The following is a 22596-nucleotide window of genomic DNA, read 5'->3' on the forward strand; positions in this document are numbered from 1 at the left end:
CCCCCCCCCCCCCCCCCCCCCCCCCCCCCCAGTGCTGGGATTAAAGGCGTGCGCCACCACGCCCGGCGGCGAGAGTCTGTGTTTTGAAAACACATTGAGAAAGGGTTCAGCCAAGCTCCCTGAGATGGCCAACTAATTACTACAAAGTTTCCAACTGGAAACACACTTTAAAATGATAAACAGCATAAAATAAATCATAAACCATATGAAATATTGCATTATTTATTGAGTTGATGGTTTTGTTGTGGGAAATAGAACTTATTCACCAAAAGGATAAATTAATTAATGAATGAATCTTGCATCATTCACCTATTTATATAAATCATTTGTCTGTTTTGATCAATGAGAAATCTACTATGCTTTATGTTCTTATAAACTATAAGAGATAAGGAATACTTCTACAGAGTCCAAACCTAATAAAACATCTTTTTCTTTACCACCTTGTCTCTTTGCCTATCCTCTTCACTTTTTTCTTTCCTCCCCTCTCCTCCCCTCTTCTTTTTCCTCTCCCCTTCTCCCTCCCCCACCCTCTCTGCTTTTCCTTTTCTTTCTTCTCTTTGAGAGCGCACCTGGAGCTGGAGAGGTGACTCAGTGGTTAAGAACACTGACTGCTCTTCCAGAGGTCCTGAGTTCAAATCCCAGCAATCACATGGTGGCTCACAACCATCTGTAATGGGATCTGATACCCTCTTCTGATGTGTCTGAAGTCAGCTACAGTGTATAGTGTACTCATAAAATAAATACATCTTTTAAAAGAGAGAGAGAGAGAGAGAGAGAGAGAAAGAGAGATATCTCACTACATAAATCAGTTAATAAGAGACATTAATTCCCTGTTCAAACCTCTTGCTGTCCTCCTGCCTCTGTCTCCTGAGTGCTGGAATTAGATATGCGTTCTGCCATGTTTAGTTTCTTTTCTTTGTTTAGACTATTTTTAAATTGATTCATATGACATTGTAATTCTTATCCAGGAGTAGAAAAATAAAATGCTTAAAAAAAAAAAAAGCAACTTGGAAATGGACTAAGTTAATAAACTTTCAAAGATAATTTGCCTGAAAGCTAGGTTTTTGGTGTTGAAAGGTCTGTGTTTGGGTCTTTATTTGTAAGTGCCTATTAGTGACCATCATCAGGTTTGAAGCAGACAGTAATAGAACCTGCATCTGTCTTAAGAGCTTGACCTGCATGGCCCCTGATTTAATTCTGCTTTTTCTTGGTTTCAGAGTATATTTATGCTCTTTCTTCTTGGTTGGATATTTGTGCCCATCTATAACAAGGCTGAGGTAAGTCCATTATCATTTACTCTATAGTTTATGATATTTTTTTAGAAAAACTAAATATTGCAACCGGGTGTGGTGGCTCACGCATTCGGGAGGCAGAGGCAGGCAGATTTCTGAGTTCAAGGCTAGCCTGGTCTACAGAGTGAGTTCCAGGACAGCCAGGGATACACAGAGGAACCCTGTCTCAAAAACAAAAACAAAAACAAACAAACAAAAAAAACTAAATTAAAAAATCCCCAACTAAATATTGCATGTGTAGTACATGAGCATCCTAGGGACAGATTACACTTGGTCCATCTTTTGACGCTTCGCTAAATCTGCAGATTCCTAAAGTTCCTTGGGTAGACAGACACAACCATCGGTTTACGCAGGAGCTTACCTTTTAATGCTTTTTACAGAAAATATTCAGAAACATTAAAAAATAAGATGTGGAGAAGTGAAGAGAACTGTCATGTTAGCGAGTAGAAGACTCAGCACCCTGAAATGTTATTTCTCTCCAGTTGGCCTGGAAAAAAAAATAAAAATTTTTTCACGGGATAAAATTCCACACAAGAGGCAAAAAATGGGCTCTGTGAGAAACTTGACATACTTATTTTAAAGTCAAAGGTGTAAGAATAGTGAAGGTGTTGTCAAAGAAAGACAGAACTGTCTGAGACTAAATGTGGACATTCATTAGAAAGGGTAAAAAGCCTGAATTGTATTAATTCAGGGAAAGCACATTGCTGTGACTTAGACAAGCAGCCTTCAGAGGCTTAGTCTCCATGCCCTGGTGCCACTGGGAGGTGGTAGATGCTTTAGAGATGTAGAGTGAGGAGTCTTCTAGTCATTATGGAATGTTAGGACCCCGGTCCAGTCTTCCCTCTTTTTCTTCTCTCCACAAAGTGAATAGCTTCCTCTACCACACTCATGTGCTATGATGCTATCACAGGGCCACAGCAACTGGCCCAACTGGCCATGGATCATGAGCCAAAATAAATACCTAAGGTATTGGTTATAGTAATAAAAAGGTGGTTACAAGCCAGGTGTGGTGGCGCACGCCTTTAATCCCAGCACTCGGGAGGCAGAGGCAGGTGGATTTCTGAGCTGGAGGCCAGCCTGGTCTACAAAGTGAGTTCTAGGACAGCCAGAGCTATACAGAGAAATCCTGTCTTGAAAAACCAAAAAACCAAAAAAAAAAAAAAAAAAAAAAAAAAGGTGGCTACAATGCAGACACTGCCGAGGGGGGAAGGGGAAACACCCAGATCCCATCACGTCTTCACTTGCAAATGTTCATTGCAGTGAGTCACTGGTCTGGCTTAAGGTCTGTCAGTGAGTTCAGCTATCCAAGGAGGCGATGCAGCGTGAGGTAAAGCAGGTACACACACACTTGGTGGATGAAGCAAGGCTCCAACCACTTTAGTTTTTCTCTTAGACCTTATATACCTAAACTAAATCTCTCATGCAGGAAAAAACCCACACACATTACAATCCTTTCTCTTATTTTAAGATTTATTTTATTTATATGAGTACACTGTCGCTCTCTTCAGACACACCAGAAGAGGGCATCAGATCCCATTACAGATGGTTGTGAGCCACCATGTGGTTGCTGGGAATTGAACTCAGGACCTCTGGAAGAGTAGTCAGTGCTCTTAACCTCTGAGCCATCTCTCCAGCCCTCTTTTACTCTTCTTGAGGCAACAGAAAAACAAGAATCTATCCAGTCTGCATGCTGGATACATGAAGTTCTCAAGGCACACTAAAGTTCATCAGCAAATTTATAGCTATAAGAACAGAAAATTAGATTTTACAATAGACATAGCCCAGTCTTAACAGTGGCCACTGAAATTCAATTACTCTCTTTGATCATTAGCCTGTCTCCTGCAGATGAAAAGCTCTTCGCAACAAGGTCCACTTTGTTCTTGCTCTCTGACTTTACCAGACCTTTTGTTTAATAACTAAGAACGTGTTTTTGAAAATTTTTTCCATTGTGCCCTAGGTTTTCTGCTAGAAAACTTCCTGACCTGACCTGATTTAATTAATTATAAAAAGGCACCTTAACCTAATTTTTTTTCTTTTGTTTTTCGAGACAGGGTTTCTCTGTGTAGCCCTGGCTGTCCTGGAACTCACTTTGTAGACCAGGCTGGCCTCCAACTCAGAAATCTGCCTGCCTTTGCCTCCCAAGTGCTGGGATTAAAGGCGTGCGCCACCACGCCCAGCTTTTAACCTATTTTTTTTTTAACCTAATTTTTTAAGCCATACATATCTTTAAATTTTTTCTATGATGTCTTCAGCTAAATCATTAATCTATCTGAGTGGCAATGCTTTTTGGGAAATAGCCACTATTGTTATGCATTGTGATTGCATTGCGATTGCATTGCCTAGTGGGGAATTAGAAACCATGAGACAAAAACAAAAAACCCAGGGTGATCAAGTCAGCAACAAGCTCAGTAAGACCTAGCAGTAGCAAGGGGTCTTCAGGAAACAGGAGACCCTCGCAGCTTGGCTGACTGGTGAGTTTTCCTCGGGTTGCAAAACTAGCTGCAGTTCCTCTTCCTGCATGGCTACCTCTAAGGTCTCTGGCTTCTGTCACACCGTCAGTACTGGATCCTCACCTGGACTCCTCCTGTTCTCGGATGTCACCCTTTGTCATGGGGAGCCCTCAGCTTTAGATCATCAGGACCAGCCCTTTCATATACTCTAACAGTTCACAAATGATGTAGATTTTGGGGTGGGCCAACTCAAAGCCCTGGATCTGGGAGACTGCTGACCTTGTTAGCCTGCTGGGCTCTCCAGCATCTGTACCACCAGGGTGAGCCCTCCAGCCCAGCTCAGGCTAGGCTGGCTACCCAATAATGCCATTGGCTGGAGGCAGGGTCTACCCTTTGGCTATCATACTGTCAGGGCACCGTACCCAGGCATCCAGAGCCAGCTCCACTGTGCACAGGGCACACTGGGTGGGGGGACTTTTAATAACAGCTTTTATTTCGCTAGGGGTTTTGGGTGTGTTTAAGTTGCTTATCTGATCCTGATTTAACGTTGATAAGTCATGTATGTCAAGAAATGTATTCACTTCTTTTAGGTTTTCCAGTTAGGTGGAGTGTGGATTTTTAAAGTATGTCTTTATGCTTCTCTAAATTCCCCCAGTGTCTCTGGTGCTGGTGAAAGACTCCAAGAGGAGCCCCTTGCTCAGGCCTCAGGACAATATCGGACACCCAAGAACTCAGGATAGACCGAGCTGGTTGCAAACCACATGAGGCTTTATTCAGGGAAAGCCAGAGCTCTGGGGACGACTCATATCCCACGCAGGGGTAGAGGAGTTGACCTCGAGGGGAAAGAGGTCCCAGTTTTTATAGGCCCTCATGGGGGAAAGGAGAAGGGGGAGAGTAGGGGATTTCCAGATCTAAACAATATCTATTCTCAAGACATGGGTATGGGAGGGGTACAAGGAAAGAGCCTGGTGCAGGTATAGCAACTCAGGATTGGCCGGGCTGTGGTTGCTGGGGAGATTTTCTGACTCTTTCTTAGCAACCAATATTACAAACACTTGGCAATGGGCTTCATCAGTGGGCACACACATGGGTTCAAGGAATGGTCAAAACATTGGCAGACACACAGGTTCAAGGAGTGGCCAGAGCATTGTGCACCTCTATTTTTCTAAATCAGTGAAGCTAGTTCTGCTAACAGTGACATCTATCTTGCCAATTTCAGGGCTTCTGTGACCTTTTACATTCTGTCAGGATCTTTCATTGGCACCCTTTTTCATCTGTAATTTTATTAATTTTTTTCTCTTTACATCTTTTAGTTAACTTGGCTAAACGCTTGCCAATCTTATTAATTTTTTCTCAGAGAACTAACTCTCCGGTTTTTTGATTCTTTGTATTTTTAAAAAAAAATTACAATTTTATTGATTTACGCCCCGAGTTTGGTTATTTCTTGCTGACTACTCCTTTTGTTTTTTTGTTTTTTGTTTCTCAAGACAGGGTTTTTCTGTGTAGCCCTGGCTGTCCTGGAACTTACTCTGTAGACCAGGCTGTCCTCCAACTCAGAAATCTGCCTGCCTCTGCCTCCCGATGTGTGCCACCAATGGCCAGCTGACTACTCCTTTTGGGGTGTTATTCCTTCTTTTGGCTCTAGAGCTTTCAGGCATGCTGTTAGGTTACTAACAGGAGATCTCCAATTATTTTATTTTATTTTATTTTATTTTAATGTAGACACTTCGCACTATGAGCTTGCCTTTAGAACCTCCTTCGTGTGTGTCATATGGTCTGGGTGTGCTGTGTATTTGTTCTTTTCTTTTTCTTTAAATGATTTTATTTTATGTGTGTGGGCGTTTTGGCTTCAAGTATGTATATGCACCATGTGTGTGCTCTGCCCATTTGTGGGGAGTAGGGGTGTGTGAGAAGCAGTTCAGGGGAATCACCAGGGAATGGAGGATACAGGGAGGAGGAGTCTGCGACAGGGCTGGGGAGAAAAGGGAAAAGATTTCTTTTCTTTTTTTTTTTTTTTTTTGGTTTTTCGAGATAGGGTTTTTCTGTGTAGCCCTGACTGTCCTGGAACTCACTCTGTAGACCAGGCTGGCCTCGAACTCAGAAATCTGCTTGCCTCTGCCTCCTGAGATTAAAGGCGTGTGCCACCACACCTGGCAAGGGAGAAGACTTTAATGGCGGACCAGAAGGACGGGGAAATGGCCCAGCTGAGCCCGGCTTCAGACTGACCACGTGGATCCCAGGTAGTGAGTGTTTCTAGGTATTGGCAGCTGACACAAAGAAACGGTAATGGGCTAGAGGAGGCATGAGAGGGCCACCGGAAGTGAAAGGACAGCTTTTCAAAGACTCTTAAAACTCTATGCTCAACATGTCTAAGTGTGCCAAAAAGGTCGGAATCGTTGGGAAATACGGGACCCGCTATGGTGCCTCCCTGTCGGAAATAGTGAAGAACACTGAAATCAGCCAAGTACACTTGCTCCTTCGGTGGCAAGATCAAGATGAAGAGGCCAGCTGTTGGCATCTGGCACTGTGGTTCCTGCATGAAAACAATGCCCGGCAGGGCTCGGACCTACAACACCACAGTGTTGCAGTCACAGTGAAGTCTGCCATCAGAAGACTGAAGGAACCGGAAAAACCAGTAAAAGCGCTACAGTCTGAGACTTCCCTAATAAATGGGTTATTTTACCTAAACAAACTAACAAAACAAAACCCAAAGCAATCAATCAATCAAAAAACCTCTATGACAAACAGGTTAGAATTAATATTTCAGAAAAAAAAAACCCTACAAATGCAAATAATCATGGGGAAAGATTTTTATCCATTATAAGAACAAATGCTAGCTTGATATCAGATACAGCTTCAGGCTCCTTCTGCTCTCTCCTGAGCTGCTCAGTGGGTTTCAGGCACCTGAGTAGAAAGAGGAGAGGCCCCAGGAAAAAAGCAATGTGTCCTACACATACCCACAAGCCCCAGAGATAGGAGGTGCCCAGAGACAATCTTCCACAAGGAACCACGCAGAAAAGACATCGATGTCGTGGGGAGAAAGAAGGTGGAGATGAGACACAGGTTAGGCCTTGCTTGAGGTTCCGAGGCAGAGAGGGGTAAACAGCTCTGGATTGCTCAGCTTGTGTTTCCAGGATTCCAGCAGAGGACTATTGTCTCCAGGAAGCATGGGCTGGGTGGAGAAGCACTGGTTAACTTACTGTCTAACTGGTTAACTGCACTGGTTAACTTACTGTCGAAAGCATGTTCTAACTCGGCCCTCAAGGAGGCCAAGTCTCTTCCCAACCAGAAAGACTTTAAAAGCAATTATTTTATTTAGATTTTTGTTATTGTTTCATGTGTTTGAGTGTTTTGCCTGTCTGTATGTATACCACATGTATGCCTGGTGTCCAGAGAATCTGGAAAAGGGCATTAGACTCCCTGGAACTTGCTTCACAGACAGTCGTGAGCTACCATGTTGGTGACGGGACCTGAACCCAGGTCCTCTGTTAGAGCAACGAGTGCCCTCAACCATTGAGCCATCTCTCCAGCCCCTGGAAAGATCACTTTTTTTGTTTGTTTGTTTTTCGAGACAGGGTTTTTTGTAGCTCTGGCTGTCCTGGAACTCACTTTGTAGACCAGGCTGGCCTCGAACTCAGAAATCCACCTGCCTCTGCCTCCCAGTCACTTTTAAAGATGCCAAAAAAGTCATAAAACAGAAAATTTAAGGGCTGGAGAGATGGCTCAGTGGTTGAGAGCACTGGCTGCTCTTCCTAGAGGTCTTGAGTTCAATTCCCAGCAAACCACGTGGTGGCTCACAACCATCTGTAATGGTATTCAATGCCCTCTTCTGGCGTGTCTGAAGACGGCTACACTGTTCTCACATACATAAAATTAATTAATTAAAAAAAAGGTGTGTGCCACCACCAGCTTCAAGTAAGAAAAAAAAAAAAACCTTACAAAAAAAGCAACAGAAAATTTAAAAGTATCTTCAGTTACACCAGGATAGCTAAGAGACAAGTAGAAGTTCCAGCTGTGACATACGCTATGGCTGGCTCCACACGGGATGTCTGATGAGTCCAGGGGTGCTATCTGGACAGATGCTTCCTTCACAGCTCTGGAAAGGAGATAGACCTGCTGACACCTTAAACTTGCAGCCTCTACAACTGAGAGACAATAGTTTCATGCACGTGAGAACACTGTCACTGTCTTCAGACACACTAGAAGAGGGCATTGGATCCCCATTACAGATGGTTGTGAGCCACCATGTGGTTGCTGGGAATTGAACTCAGGACCTCTGGAAGAGCAGTCAGTTCTCTTAACCCCTGAGCCATCTCTCCAGCCCAAAAGACAATAGTTAACCTGTTGTTTAAGCCACACCAAGCAGCGCTTCTCAACCTGTGGGTCACAACCCTTGGTGGTGGGGTGTGTAGAGCCACCCTTTCACAGGGGTTGCCTAAGACCATCAGAAAACACAGACATTTACATTATGATTCACAGCAGCAGCAAAATTACAGTCATGGAGCTGGGCGTGGTGGCACACGCCTTTAATCCCAGCACTCGGGAGGCAGAGGCAGGCAGATTTCTGAGTTCGAGGCCAGCCTGGTCTACAAAGTGAGTTCCAGGACAGCCAGGGCTATACAGAGAAACCCTGTCTCAAAAAACCAAAAAAAAAAAAAAAATTACAATCATGGAGTAGCAATGAAAATAATTTTATGGTTGGGGGTCACCACAACATGAGGAATTATGTTAGAGGGTTGTAGCATTAGGAAGGTTGAAGACCACTGAGCTAAAGTGTTCTCACTTGTTATGGAAACCCAAACAATCAACTTGGAAACAGCATGGGGACTTTAGAACCTTTCTGGGAGAATGATTGACACATGGCAGCATATGACGCAGAGCCAAAGAAGGCTAAGAGAATGAAGCCTATGTGAGCTTAGACAAACGTCTCTAGGCACCGTAAGGACCTCAGCCAAGTCTTTGTGAATCTGGTTGTCTTAGTTAGGGTTTCATTGTTGTGAACAGACACCATGACCAAGGCAATCCTTAGAAAGGACAACATGTAATTAGAGCTGGCTTACAGGTTCAGAGTTTAGTCCATTATCATCAAGGCAGGAAGCATGGCAGCATCCAGACAGGCATGGCTCTAGAGGAGCTGAGAGTTCTATATCTTGTTCTAAAAGGCAACCAGAAGAAGACTGGCTTCCAGGCATCTAGGAGAAGGGCCTCAAAGACCACCCCCAAAGTGACAAACTTCCTCAAATAAGGCCACACCCACTCCAACAAGACCATACCTCCCAATCGTGCCACTCCCTGGGCCAAGTGTATTCAAAGCACCACACTGGTGGAATTTGAGTTGGAGCTCACAAAAGACATATGAAGGTAGGCAGACAAGAACACACAAACTAGCCAGGGCAAAGGGAGGCAATATTCTCTTCCTGATTTACTTTTCTTGAGCCAGGAGCTGTTGGGGTCAAGTGGCACTGTAATCACTGAGGGCACAGTTCCTGTGCTCATGGTGCACACTGCCCAAGATGACTGTGAAAAAAACAGGATCCTCTGGGACACCACCATCTGACTGGACTGTTCACACAAGGGCGACTGAGAACTGCCTGAATTATCAGGTTCTATCTTCCACCAGCCAAATGTGACAAAGAACTCCTGTTTGTTCCATAGTGGATAGTTTATCATTATTGCACATTTACAATTAGCTAGGTTTCTTTCCACAGATCCTGGAACCTAAGCTGCTGGTAGACAGCTGTCTCAGTCAGAATTCTACTACTGTGACAAAACACCATGACCAAAAAACAAGCTGGGGGGTGATATTTGGCTTACACTTCAATATTGCCGTTCATAACTGAAGTCAGGAACTCACACAGGGCAGGAACTTGGAGGCAGGAGCTGATGCAGAGGCCATGGAGGGGTGCTGCTTACTGGCTTGCTCTGCATGGCTTGTTCAGCTTGCTTTCTTATAGAAACCAGGACCACCAGCCCAGGGGTGGCACCACCCTCAGTGGTCTGGGCCCTCCCCCATAGATCTCCGATTGAGAAAATGCCTTGCAGCTCATGGAGGCATTTCCTCAACGGAGGCTCCCTCCTCTCTGATGACACCAGTCTCTATCAGGTTGGTGCACAAAACCAGCCAGTACAGAGCTATGCTGCCTCTCCTCCCTCCTTGATCACACCTCAACTGGCACCAAAGGCAGCAATCCCACATCTTGTACTCCGGAGCTGTCTCCACCATCCGGCAGGAAAGGCCATCCCGTGACCTGCCTCCCGACGGCTCACCGTCTGACAGCAACTTGCTCTGTTGCCTTTGCCTTTGCAGGTGGTGACGTTGCCAGAATATCTGAAGAAGAGGTTTGGCAGCCTCCGCATCCAGCTGTTCTTCACTTTCATTTTCTTAATCGTCTATATCTTCAGCAGGATCTCGGTGAGTTTTTGCACAAGGAGAAGGGACCGTCTGGGCAAGTCCTTGGAATGCCTCTCCACAGAGGTGACCTTCCTCCTCTGAGGAATGATGGGGAGGGAGTGTCATCTAAGCAAAACTGTGTTGAGACCGTCCAGCGATGTACCTCCTTGTCTCTACTCCCAAGTCTTTCTTCTCTCTCTCTCTCTCTCTCCCTCCCTCCCTCCCTCTTTCTTTCTTTCTTTCTTTCTTTCTTTCTTTCTTTCTTTCTTTCTTTCTTTCTTTCTTTCTTTCTTCTTTCTTTCTTTCTTTCTTTCTTTCTTTCNCTTTCTTTCTTTCTTTCTTCTTTCTTTCTTTCTTTCTTTCTTTCTTTCTTTCTTTCTTTCTTTCTTTCTTTCTTTCTTTCTTTCTTTCTTTCATGTTAGTACACCATAGCTGTACTGATGGTTGTGAGCCATAATGCAGTTGCTGGAAATTTGAATTCAGGACCTCTGCTCTCTCCAGCCTAAAGATTTATTTATTACTACATCTAAATACACTGTAGCTGTCTTCAGACAGCACTAGAAGAGGGTGTCAGATCTCACTACGGATGGTTGTGAGCCACCATGTAGTTGCTGAGATTTGAACTCAGGACCTCTGGAAGAGCAGTCAGTGCTCTTAACCGCTGAGCCATCTCTCCCACCCCCTGTTATTCTTTTTATAATGAGCACAGTGCCAGTGTGTGAAAGTAATTTATCGGTGTATTTGCTTATTAAGTGTCTTCTCCATTTCCATTCAAGTGACCTGAGACCATGGGTCTTTTCTGAGGTGTTGACTGCACTGCCTCCTGAACCTAGTTTTGCACTGAGCAGATGGTTTTCACTAACCAAATGAGTGACACTTACCACATTATCTTTATCCCACACGACCTCAGTGAGGACAGAAGCTAAGCTTTGCCAATCTTTGTCTTCATTGTGGGAATAAATCCTTGGGTGAATCTCTGCCCATTTATTCTTTTTAGTATTTTTTTAAAGATTTATTTATTATTATTAAATACACTCTCACTGTCTTCAGACACACCAAAAGAAGATATCAAATCTCATTACGGATGGTTGTGAGCCACCATGTGGTTGCTGGGATTTGAATTCAGGACCTTCAGAAGAGCAGTCAGTGCTCTTACCTGCTGAGTCATCTCGCCAGCCCTTAGGTTTTTTTTTTTTTTTAAGATTTATTTACTTTCCAGGGCTATACAGAGAAACCCTGTCTCAAAAAACCAAAAACCAAACCAAAACAAAACAAAACAAAAAATGTATTTACTTTATGTAGATAAGTGCTGTATTTGCATATACACCTGAGTGTCAGAAGAGGGCATCAGATCCCATTACAGATGGTTGTGAGCCACCATGTGGTTGCAGGGGGAATTGAACTCAGTACCTCTAGAAGAACAGTCAGGGCTCTTAACTGCTGACTGATCTCTCTCCAGCTCCATCTGTACCCATTTTATACCTGAATTTGGAAGGCAGAAAAATAAAGAGAAAGGGCAGCCAGGTAACGTCTGTGCAGGTGACTCAAGGTCGGTGTCAGCTCAGCCAGTGGCTGACAAACCCGGTCCGCAGGTCAATCCAATGAATGGCTGCTCTGTGCAACCCTTGGGGGTGAGACCGACTCTCATACCTAATTTAAAGGGTTGCAAAAACTAGAGGCAGTGTGCTGTACAGCCCTCAAAGCCTACAACATTTATCATGTGGTCGTGTGCAAAAAGTTTGCCAACCTCGGAGCTTGTTAAACGTATGGGTTCCAGTGAATCTGGTAGTCATCTACAAGTACAGAGAACTGAAAGTCTCTGTTGATGTCTGAGGCCCTAAGCTACCTCGAGGCTGGCCAAGCACTGCTGGGGCCCTCACTTTGTTCTCAGCTCTTCTTCTACATACAGTGGGGTCTGGGATGTCTGGAACTGAGAACCTGTTATCTCTAGCCTCTGTGAGGCCCAGAGACCTCAGACTGCCCCCTGTCCACCCCCGAGGACTGGATCCATAGCTTCACACAGACAGACACCCACCGTGGAGAGTCTGGGCAGTCCTCCCCATCTGCCCGCCCAGAGCACTGGAACTCTGGCAGAAGGTAGTTTCTCTCCCACCCCCTTTATCCCCCCATGCCCGCTGCCCCACACTGCCCAGGGGCCACCTCTTTCACATGGCTTCCAAGGCCCCTTTCATTCTGGGGTGTTTGTTAATTCTGCTGGAGACGAAGGTGCATCTGCTAACCTTGCTCCCATTTCAGATGGAGATTGGCTTTGGCGCCATGTTCTTGAAAATGGTTTGGGACACTGATATTTACCAGACCATGTTGACCGTGCTGACGATCATTGGCATGTATACCATCACAGGTGAGGTCGCTCTAACCACTCGGGAATTTATACTGACAACAATCACTCAGCGGAGTACTAGGAACTACTGGGGCTTCCCCAAGTCTGTAGATGTCAGGAAGAATACTGGTCGGAGGTACCTCTAGGAATCATATTGGGTTGGATCAAACTCCTTGAAGAGTGATTGATAGACAGGTCAGCAGCGGTCACATTTATGGGGAAAAAGGGCATGACACTGTGGGTGACCAGGTGACAAAGTGGGAGCACACAAAGCAAATGAAGGGAAATGAGATAGGCCCTGGAGGCAGTATGGGCCATGGACATCAACATGGTTTCAGGAGGCAGCACAGGCTACTTAGGTCCGTATTCCCCGCCCCCTGCCCCACCTCTCAAGCCTCAGAGCCCAGTACATCAATAAGGTCTCCGTCAGCGGCACACAGCGTGGACATCCTAGTGACAGGGATGCTGAAGAGTATCTCGTAATTGACGTAATTGACGTAATTGATGTAATTGACGGTTACTGAAGGGAGAGGGGGTGGGGAGGGACTCACTTCTGTTTCAGGGACTGACCTTTGCAAGTTTGACCTGCTCTAGTGCCTATATGGACCACACAGCTTGGACTTTAAAAATATCTCTCTCTCTCTCTCTCTCTCTCTCTCTATCTCTATCTCTATCTCTATCTATCTATTCTTTACTTGGGGAGGCCATCAGGGTGGGTGGAGGTGGACCTGGAAGAACTAGGAAGCATTGGGATGCATTCTGTGAAATTCCCAGATGGTCAATAAAAAAATTTTTTTGTTTTTGTTTTTTTGTTTGTTTTTCAAGACAGAGTTTCTCTGTGTAGCCCTGGCTGTCCTGGAACTCACTCTGTAGACCAGGCTGGCCTCGAACTCAGAAATCCACCTGCCTCTGCCTCCTGAGTGCTGGGATTAAAGACGTTCGCCACCACGCCCGGCCTGGTCAATAAAAATATTATGTTATATATATAAAAAGGGCAAATCTCACGTCTGCAGCCTCTGCCTAGGGTAGGAGCTCTCAACAGTCATTTTTATTCCTCACAGTGTGACCAGAGGTCAAGGAGAGAGAATCAGAGGGAGAGAAAGTGGTCAGCAAGTTGCCCAGTAGTGGCAAGGAGTCTAAATTGGCTTTTTCTTCCTAGCGACATTTGGTGATGCTCGGGAGACAAGTTTGGGTTGTTAAAAGTGGGCAGGGACTGAGAGAAGGTGCTATTGAGCTGGTAGACACCAGGGACAGTGCTTCCAGACTGAGTCTCTGGGATCAAAGATATACATGTTTGGTTAGGAAACTGGTCAGAGTTTATTTTTTTATTTATGTAAAAACCATGGAGAGCAAAAGAAAATTGGGACATAGAAAGTCTAAGTATTCTACCGCTTCGATGTGTCTTCCGTTGCTGTTGCTGTCTGGGGACGGATAACATCATTTGGACACAGAAAAGAAGGAACAGTTAGTGAATCAAGACAAACACGCCTGAAACAAACGGGCGAGCGAGTGGCACATTAACTCAGGAACTGCCCACAACTGCTCTCACTACAAAATGTACTTGTAGGCACAGAACAGAGAGTTCTGAAAAATGTATCGCGTTAGCACCCTCAGAATTTATCCCATTGCTTTTAGTGGGAGTTTTATTGGTTCACCAAAATTGGCAAAACTGAAAAAAAAAATCCCCCAAAGCCCAGGAATTATGGGAGGGAGGGAGGGAGGGAGGGAGGGAAAGAGGGAAGGAAAAAAGGAGGGGACAGGGAGGCAGAGGTGGAGTGGGAGGGGGAGAGGGATGAGCTAGACTTAGCAGATGCAAATCTGTAAGGAATCTGAAAGGAGATTGGGTGTGGGGCAGGACGTACAGCACAGGCAACTGAGAGGTCGCTATGAGCAGGAAGTACTTGTGGCTTTTCTTTTTTTCTTCCTCTTCAGGTGGCCTGGCCACTGTGGCTTACGTTGAGGGCTTACAAGCTGGTATTATGATTTTGGGGTCAGCCTTGTTAATGGGTTATGGTGAGTAAACGCCCCACCCCCAACCCTCCCGTCCCACCCCCCAGGCGAAATCTTTGAATCTAGGGTTACACTGGGGGGTGGGGGGGGTCATGAGCTGCCACATCTTACGCATCTTAAGGGGGTGAAGATGAAGTGACTGGACTAGTCAGAACCCAAGAGCAGGTCAAAGGTCATGCACCCTCACTGCAGGGGTAAGGGGTGGGGTGAAGTGGTGAAGTGCAGATGGTGGACTCCAGGGCTGTGGTCCAGAGCGCTCCTCCCCAGACCATATGTTGTCCTTGGCCCCTTCCGTTTGCCTGCTCAGGTCCAGAAGAGCCACCTCCTGCTGTGTGATTCTACACACCCAAATCACCGCCACACAGGACACCCTGCTGTCCCCATAGACCTCAATGATTGCTTCACGAGTAAATCACACACACTCCTTCCAAAAGTTCTGGAGCTCACACAAAGTGTCCTTTACAGAAAGTAGAGCCGGAGGAGTTAAGGCTGTACTAAGAGTGAATTAATAGCCGATTCAGAGGGTTCTGCAGAATGGAGGCGACAGGCGCACGTGTGGTCTACGTGCAGCCTCAGAGAGAAGACATTAAACATTCCACTATTTAATACTAGTTGTAGGCTGTGTGGAGATAGGCAGCCTTTTGCAGAGTCCTTTTGTTCCCACTTTGTTCAGACTGTTTACCAAGAGTGACTTTTGCCGGGCGTGGTGGCGCACGCCTTTAATCCCAGCACTCGGGAGGCAGAGGCAGGTGGATTTCTGAGTTCGAGGCCAGCCTGGTCTACAAAGTGAGTTCCAGGACAGCCAGGGCTGTACAGAGAAACCCTGTCTTGAAAAACCAAAAAAAAAAAAGAGTGACTTTTGAGCTGTAACAAGTGACACACGCACACGCGTGCGCACACACACACACACACACACACATGCACCTCCCTTCCTCTGATTTTCATCCAGCCTGTAAGGGTTTTGCTCTTTTTTTTTTTTTTAAAGAGGATTTATTTCTTTATTATATGTAAGTATACTGTAGCTGTCTTCAGACACCTCAGAAGAGGGCATCAGATCTCATTATGGATGGTTGTGAGCCACCATGTGGTTGCTGGGATTTGAACTCAGGACCTCTGGAAGAGCAGCCAGTGCTCTTAACTGCTGAGCCATCTCTCCAGCCCGGTTTTGCTCATTTTAACAGGCTGAAAAAGCGTCTCATTTCTCAGAGTTGTTTTACTGCTTAACTCCCAGATCTGGTAAGATTGAGCACTTTTCGGTTAATTTAGTTTCCTTCTTTATTACTGGCTCATGATGCCTACTGTATTTCTTCCCAGAACTTCCTTTTGGCCACTGATGTATGTATGAGAATGGTTGTGAGCAGGAAGCAAATATGTTCTTTCAGGCTGAGAGCCAGTCTCTGTGTTGTTGGTGCGCATGCATGTGGTGGTGCTGGAAAAGGTGGAGGAGTGTGCACGTGCAGAAGTGTGGCGAGAAGCAGGAGGAGAGTCTGTTGTTTTGCTTTAGCACTTTTGCTAGGATTCCCAACTCTAACTCCCTGACGCTAGGCTAGAAAGGCCCAGAAATCCTCTCATCTTCACGCGAGCCCTACAAGGCTGTGGTCACACAGCCACACTTGCCTCTTACAACTTTGTTGTTGTTGTTCTTTTGGGAATTTCATTATGTGGATACTGTATCCCATTTCCCTCCTCCCTGTGTTCCCTGCTGTGCCTTCTCACATTCATGACCCCTGATTTTTAAATTATTATTTTTATATGTATGCACATGTGAATTTATGAACACACTAGTGTTGCTCATCTGCAAATGTGTTTAAGACTGACTGAACAGAACTGGATACCCTGTCATAGGGCTTGCAGAGAACTAATTCTCCCTGTCTCAGCATCTGTTAATCACCTGTAACTCACCGGGTGTGGTGGCACATGCCTTTAATTCCAGCGCTCAGGAGGCAGAGGCAGAGGCAGGCAGATTTCTGAATTCGAGGCCATCCTGGTCTACAGAGTGAGTTCCAGGACAGCCAAGACTACATAGAGAAACCCTGTCTCGAAAAACAAAAACAAAAAAGTCACCTGTAGCTCTTCATCTAGGGATGAGACGTTGACCTTTGAAACTAAAAAGCCAAATGAAACTGAGAAGTGAGATACTCTTTCAGCCTATCAGATGAACAAAATTCTTAAAGTCTTAAAACATCAAGCACTGGTTGGAGTAGGGTTAGGAAATAAATTAGTCTCATTTCCCACACCCACATGGGCACACCAACTAGTGGTGTCATCGAACAGGCCTCCTTTAGGTGCTCAAACTGTCGAGATTTCACGGGCTCAGCTTCCTTCCCGTATAATAGAAGACCTTCAAGTCTTTCAGCTCTTGCCATCTTTACGAAGATGAAAGTTCTGACTTGATTTAAGTAGTCTTAGGAAGTTAGCTTGATTTAAATACTTTTGGGAGAGTTTAGGGTAGTTGAAAGAAAGCAGAAAGTTAAGAAGTTAGGACACGTAATAGAAAGTTTTAAGGTAGAATCAAGAATGAAGTTTGCGCCTTCCTGATAGTTTGGCTTGAGTTAGAGAAGGGAGCACAGTGAGTGTTCGTGCATCACAAGCATGTAATTGTAGAGGCAAGAACAGGCTTGGGACAGGTTAAAATGAACGAAGAAAGCATCCACTCTAGGTTAAGCCTGAGTTCCTTGATCTTGTGATCTAAGGATGAGGTAACAGGTTTTCACTGTGTACCAGGTTATAATAAAGAGCAAATAATTCTATTATGGGTACAAGAACGGAAGATTAGCCAGCCTCACTGATCAGGACTTCAGAAATGTGATGTGAGATTGATGGCCTGCTCCATAGTAAGTACAGGTCGTTGTCACCCAAGCAAAGGGAGACGCTTGCTGCTATAGACTTGACCTGCTTAAACCTTGTTAATATGTGACCAAAAAGTTACTGCTTTGCCGTCACAATGAGCTTGTGGAAAGAAAGGTTGGTGAGAATTGTTAAGTTAGATATAAGCTTTATATGAGAAATATGTAATCAATATCATGTTGTGATTCCCTTTTGCCTAATGATTTTAATCTGTTTTCAAAGAATATGTTTTTGTGGTAACTGTCCCTGGAAAATGTGTAACTTGTGGTTATGAGGTAATTTTCTTCCTAACAGAAAAAACTTTGTCTTAAGGGGTATAAGAAGGGATTAAGAGAAGAAATAAATCGCTGGAGCTTGTCTTTTGCTTCAGGCATTTTGTGTGTGTGTGTGTGTGTGTATGCGTGTGAGTGTATGTGTGAGTGTGTGTATGAGTGTGTATGTGAGTGTGTGATAATGTGTAATTGTGTGTAATTGTGTGTAATTGTGTATAATTGTGTGTATGAGTGTGTATGTGAGTGTGTGTAATTGTGTGTATGAATATGTGAGTGTGTGTGAGTGTATGTGTGAGTGTGTATATGAGTGTATATGTGAGTGTGTGAGACTTGTGAGAGTATGTAATTGTGTGTATGAGTGTGTATGTGTGTGTGAGTGTGTGTGCATGTGTGTGTGTGTAATTGTGTGTATGAGTATGTGATTGTGTGTGAGAGTGTGTGAGTGTGTGTGTGTGCATGTGTGTGTGTGTGAAATTGTGTGTATGAGTATGTGATTGTGTGTGAGAGTGTGTGAGTGCGTGTGTGTGTGTGTGCATGTGTGTGTGTGTGTGTGTGAAATTGTGTGTATGAGTATGTGATTGTGTGTGAGAGTGTGTGAGTGCGTGTGTGTGTGTGTGCATGTGTGTGTGTGTGTAATTGCGTGTATGAGTATGTGATTGTGTGTGTGTGTGTGTTTGATTTTCTTCCTTTCTTTCCTCTAATAACTGGCTGCCATAGCCAGCAGCCTCTCTCAGTATCTGGACTGACTCTCAGTGCTGACCCCCCATTAACTGCCTGCCTCGGTTTACCCTGTGACGCCAAACCTGGTCTTTGACATGGAGGAAAGTTTAACTAAGATGTGTAACATTTTCTTGGCATTTAGTGGAAAAGAATGTTAATCTATTTTTAAACTAGGATTCTTTAGATAATCTATGAGGGAATTTCAGTTAAAAACTGGTGTGAAGCCAACGATTTTAGTTTCTACGGATAGAAATTCTAGGCCTTCAGGGATGGCTGGATCCAGGGTTATGAATGGACCAGGTAGGCAAAAGTAATACTTCTGAAAGCTTCAGCAGAATCCTAAAGTATATTCTCTAGTCCAGCAAGGGGCTTGTGTGTATTCCTCACTTACTGGTTGCTGACCAGGAGACAGGGAGTGACAGCTAAGCCTGGGTCCTCTGGAAGCCTGGGAAAGGGGACGATTTGACCCATGCCACTTAAAGCACGCACACCTCCGAAAGGAGGGTTCTGAAACCAGGTAAAGCAGGTGGGGTTCCGAGCACACAATCCAGTGTCTACTGAAGTTCTTCTCGTGGAAGAGCTAGTCTTTCCTCGCTCCCATGATGCCTTGATCATATGCTACTCTTACGTTTTATAGTGGGAGACAGATGGTCACACTGGGTCTTATTTCCAGTGTTGGTCTTGGGTCTTCAGTTGTGTTGTTTATGGTACTCATCAAGAAACTGATAAAGACTTTTTTTTTCTCTTTGATTTTGTTTCCAAAGCCTTTTATGAAGTTGGAGGGTATTGGGAGCTGGTGAGTAAGTACATGGAAGCCATCCCAAGCAAGACCCAGCAGGGGAACTGGACTGCCCAGCCAGAGTGCTATCTGCCCCGTCAGGATGCTTTCCACATCTTCCGAAGCTGTGTCTCTGGAGACATTCCCTGGCCTGGACTCATTTTAGGGGCCACCACTGTCTCTCTGTTCTACGGGTGTGCCGATCAGGTAATTAAATGCATGATCACTGTAGTGACTGTCTTTTAGTGTCCCCACATATGCAGGCCACCGGGGGCTTGTCTGCTTGCTCATGGCTTGCCTCCTAATCTGGAATTGTTGCCTCATTTAACACTGTTAAAAGTACTCTGATTTTCCCCCCGTTGATATAAATGGTGAAATCTATTCTTGTTTAAGTATTTATGATGCTTTAGCCGTGATAATATGTTTTTGAAGTACTCTCTAGCTTTTGTGATTTGGAGGCCTTAGCTTTATATGAAACTTCCACGTGTGTTTCTGTTTTATAAATTACTGATGTCTTTTATGCCTTTAAATTTTTTTATTTTGTTTTTGTTTTTGTTTGTTTTTTCCCATGTGGTTGCTGGGATTTTGAACTTAGGACCTTTGGAAGAGCTCTTAACCACTAGGCCATCTTTCCAGCCCATCTTAAAAAAATTTTTTTGAGAATTTCATATATGAGTACTGTATTTACATAATTTATACCCCCCCTTCTCTTCCCTCTTCCCACTCCTCCTATGTCCCCTTCAGTTCATGGCTTTTTAAAAATATTTTTAAAAATATTATCATTACATATATGTGTGTGGGTGGTATATATATATATATATATATATATATATATATATACACACATATATATACATCTCCTGCTGATTCCAGTGTTGCTCACAGGTGTGTGTTCAGGGTTGACCACTTGAGATTAGATAGCCTATGGGGGGCGGGGGCGGGGCTGGGACTGCAGAGGAATGACTCTCCTTTTCTCAATAGCCATTGACTGCTTATAACCTTCATCTAGGGGTGGGGCATTGTGAAATTTCCCTCATCTACAGTGGCATGTTGGTTGGTGGTATCATTGGTCAGGCTTTGCTTAAGCAGCTATATTGTTGAGATTTTTTTTTTGTGGCTGCAGCTTTCTTGACACATCTAGAAGAAACGTGTCAATCCTCTGGCTCTTACAAAATTTCTACCTTCTCTTCTTCAGTGTTTCATGAGCCTTAGGTAGAGGCGCCATATTGCAGTTGGTTTTGGGTAACTGGGACGGTCTGAGTAAGAATCGCCCCCATAGGCTCATATATTTGATTGTGTAATCTCAGGGAGTGGCACTGCTGGAGAAGGTATGGCCTTGTTGGAATGGGTGTGGCCTTGTCGGAGGAAGTGTGTCACTGGGGGAGAGCTTTGAGATTTCAAAAGCCCAAACCAGGTCCAGTGTCTCTCATTCTGCTGCCTTTGGGTCTAGACGTAGAACTCTCAGCTACTTCTTTAGCACCATGTCTGTCCAGATGCTACCATGCTCCCCACCATGATGATAATAGACCAAACTGTGAGCCAGCCCCAGTTCAATGCTTTCTTTTATAAGAGTTGCCGTGGTCATAGTGTTTCTTCACAACAACCGAACACTAAGACAGCACCTGTAGTGGTCTGTATCTGCTGCAAAAAGAAGCCTCTTTGACAAGGGGTGGGAACAACACTAATTGGTCGGGGAGGAAGGATTAGAGGAACCAGAGGGGTCAGGGACACACCAGGAGAACACAGCCCACTGAATCAACTGACTGGGACTCATGAGAGCTTGTAGAGATCAGGGAACCTAGAGGGGTCTGACCTAGGTCCTCTGCAGATATGTTATGGCGGAGTGGCTTGGGTGTTCCTGTGAGAATCATAACACTGGGAGCAGGGGCTGTCCCTGACTTCTTTGCCAACTCGTGGGAATCTTTCCCTCCTGCTGGGGACCTTGTCCAGCCTGGGTGTGATGGCATGTGCCTGGTCTTGTAGCTTGTTAGCTTGTTATGTCATGTGTTTGTTTAGACTCAGCAGGATGTATTTTGCACAGATCTGTGCATACACGTGACACACCTATGTATTTAGCAATAATAAAGAAGAATGGATCAACTTGAGGGTAGGGCCCTCCTTGGGAGGGAGGGGCTGGCTCGAGGGTAGCTGGGGAGGGGCTGGAAGGAGAAAAGGGAAGGGGAAGGTGATGTAATTCTCTAAGAAGCATAGCTTAGAGACAGCATTAGAGGAACCAGAACCGTTAAACCCTCAGAACAAACAGCAAATCCTGTAATTACCTAACGGGTGTTCCAGGGCTCGCATGTTTATGTTCTACAAGCTTTGCAGCCTGCAAGGTCCATCTCCGGGCTGCTCCAGTCCCTGTGTGAAGCTCCCTTCGGAAGATTTCCCACGGCTCTGGCATCTCTAACATCTTGAGGTCTTCACTGAAACCCAGGATTCACTTTCACAGTGTCACTGCAATGGCCTCTCAGGGCTCTTGCCGTTTCTGAACATTTATTTACCCAGGGTCCCCTCCCTGCCACACACTCTCTGGCTTCAACTGCTCTCTGAGACTGGAGGAAGAGCCCACAAATCCACTCACTGCTGCATTCTTCATGCCTCCAAAGCCAAACTCTGCTGCCCAGCTCAGGATGGATCCTGGCCCCTTTGAGAACTGCATCAGTAGCAGCTTTTTTTAAAAGGTGGCACGGGCCTTTAATCCCAGCGCTTGAGAGGCAGAGGCAGGGGGATCTCTGAGTTTAAGGCCAGCCTGGTCTACAGAGTGAGTTCCAGGACAGCCAGGGCTACACAGAAAAACCCTGTCTCAAAAAACAAGCAAACAAGCAAGCAAGGAAGCAAGCAAACAAAACAAAAATTCATTTGCTTTCTAGGAGCAGAAAATGCCTTAGGTTGTCTTTCCGGAGTTGGAAGCTTAGCTGGGTGAGTCTTGCTTTGCTCTAGCGTGGATCAGGCCTTTTCTCTATGGTGCTAATCCCCTTAACACTCACATCCTCTCTCCCAGCGTGCACCCTGGCTGTAGCATTGAGCTTCCTGGTACTCTTGGTCCCTCTCCAAACATTTTTGAATTTATTTATGTCCAACCTGTTCTTTTTCACTTTAAACCTTTGTATGCGTTACTGGCCTCTACTGAGGCCTGCTCCTTTTAACATAAAGGTAGCTATTTTGTGTCCTGTCTCCATTTTGCTCATAACTTAAGGTTCTCAGGCTCCACTTCCCAGAAGCAATTATCTATAGCTGACACTGAAGAAAGTTACTAATCACCAAAGTTGAAACATTCCTTTTTTTTTTTTGATTTATTTATTTTTATTATATGTAAGTACACTGTAGCTGTCTTCAGATGCACCAGAAGAGGGCATCAGATCTCATTACGGGTGGTTATGAGCCACCATGTGGTTGCTGGGATTTGAACTTCGGACCTTCTGAAGAGCAGTCAGGTGCTCTTACCTACTGAGCCATCTCACCAGCCCCCTACTGAGCCATCTCACCAGCCCC

General features: G+C 45.0%; 1 protein-coding gene across 1 annotated transcript in view; it reads left to right on the top strand.

Moving 5' to 3' along the window:
* The window catches only part of LOC110303309 (sodium/glucose cotransporter 1-like), a 54003-nt gene that overhangs the window by 11376 nt on the left and 20031 nt on the right, over positions 1-22596 (top strand). The window contains exons 4-8 of the mRNA XM_021174389.2: positions 1218-1277; positions 10050-10154; positions 12390-12495; positions 14407-14487; positions 19088-19308. Coding sequence (XP_021030048.1) covers positions 1218-1277; positions 10050-10154; positions 12390-12495; positions 14407-14487; positions 19088-19308 — 573 coding nt within the window. The remainder of the gene's footprint in view (positions 1-1217; positions 1278-10049; positions 10155-12389; positions 12496-14406; positions 14488-19087; positions 19309-22596) is intronic.

The sequence above is a fragment of the Mus caroli genome, chromosome 10 (genome assembly GCF_900094665.2).
Source record: "Mus caroli chromosome 10, CAROLI_EIJ_v1.1, whole genome shotgun sequence".
NCBI lineage: Eukaryota > Metazoa > Chordata > Mammalia > Rodentia > Muridae > Mus > Mus caroli.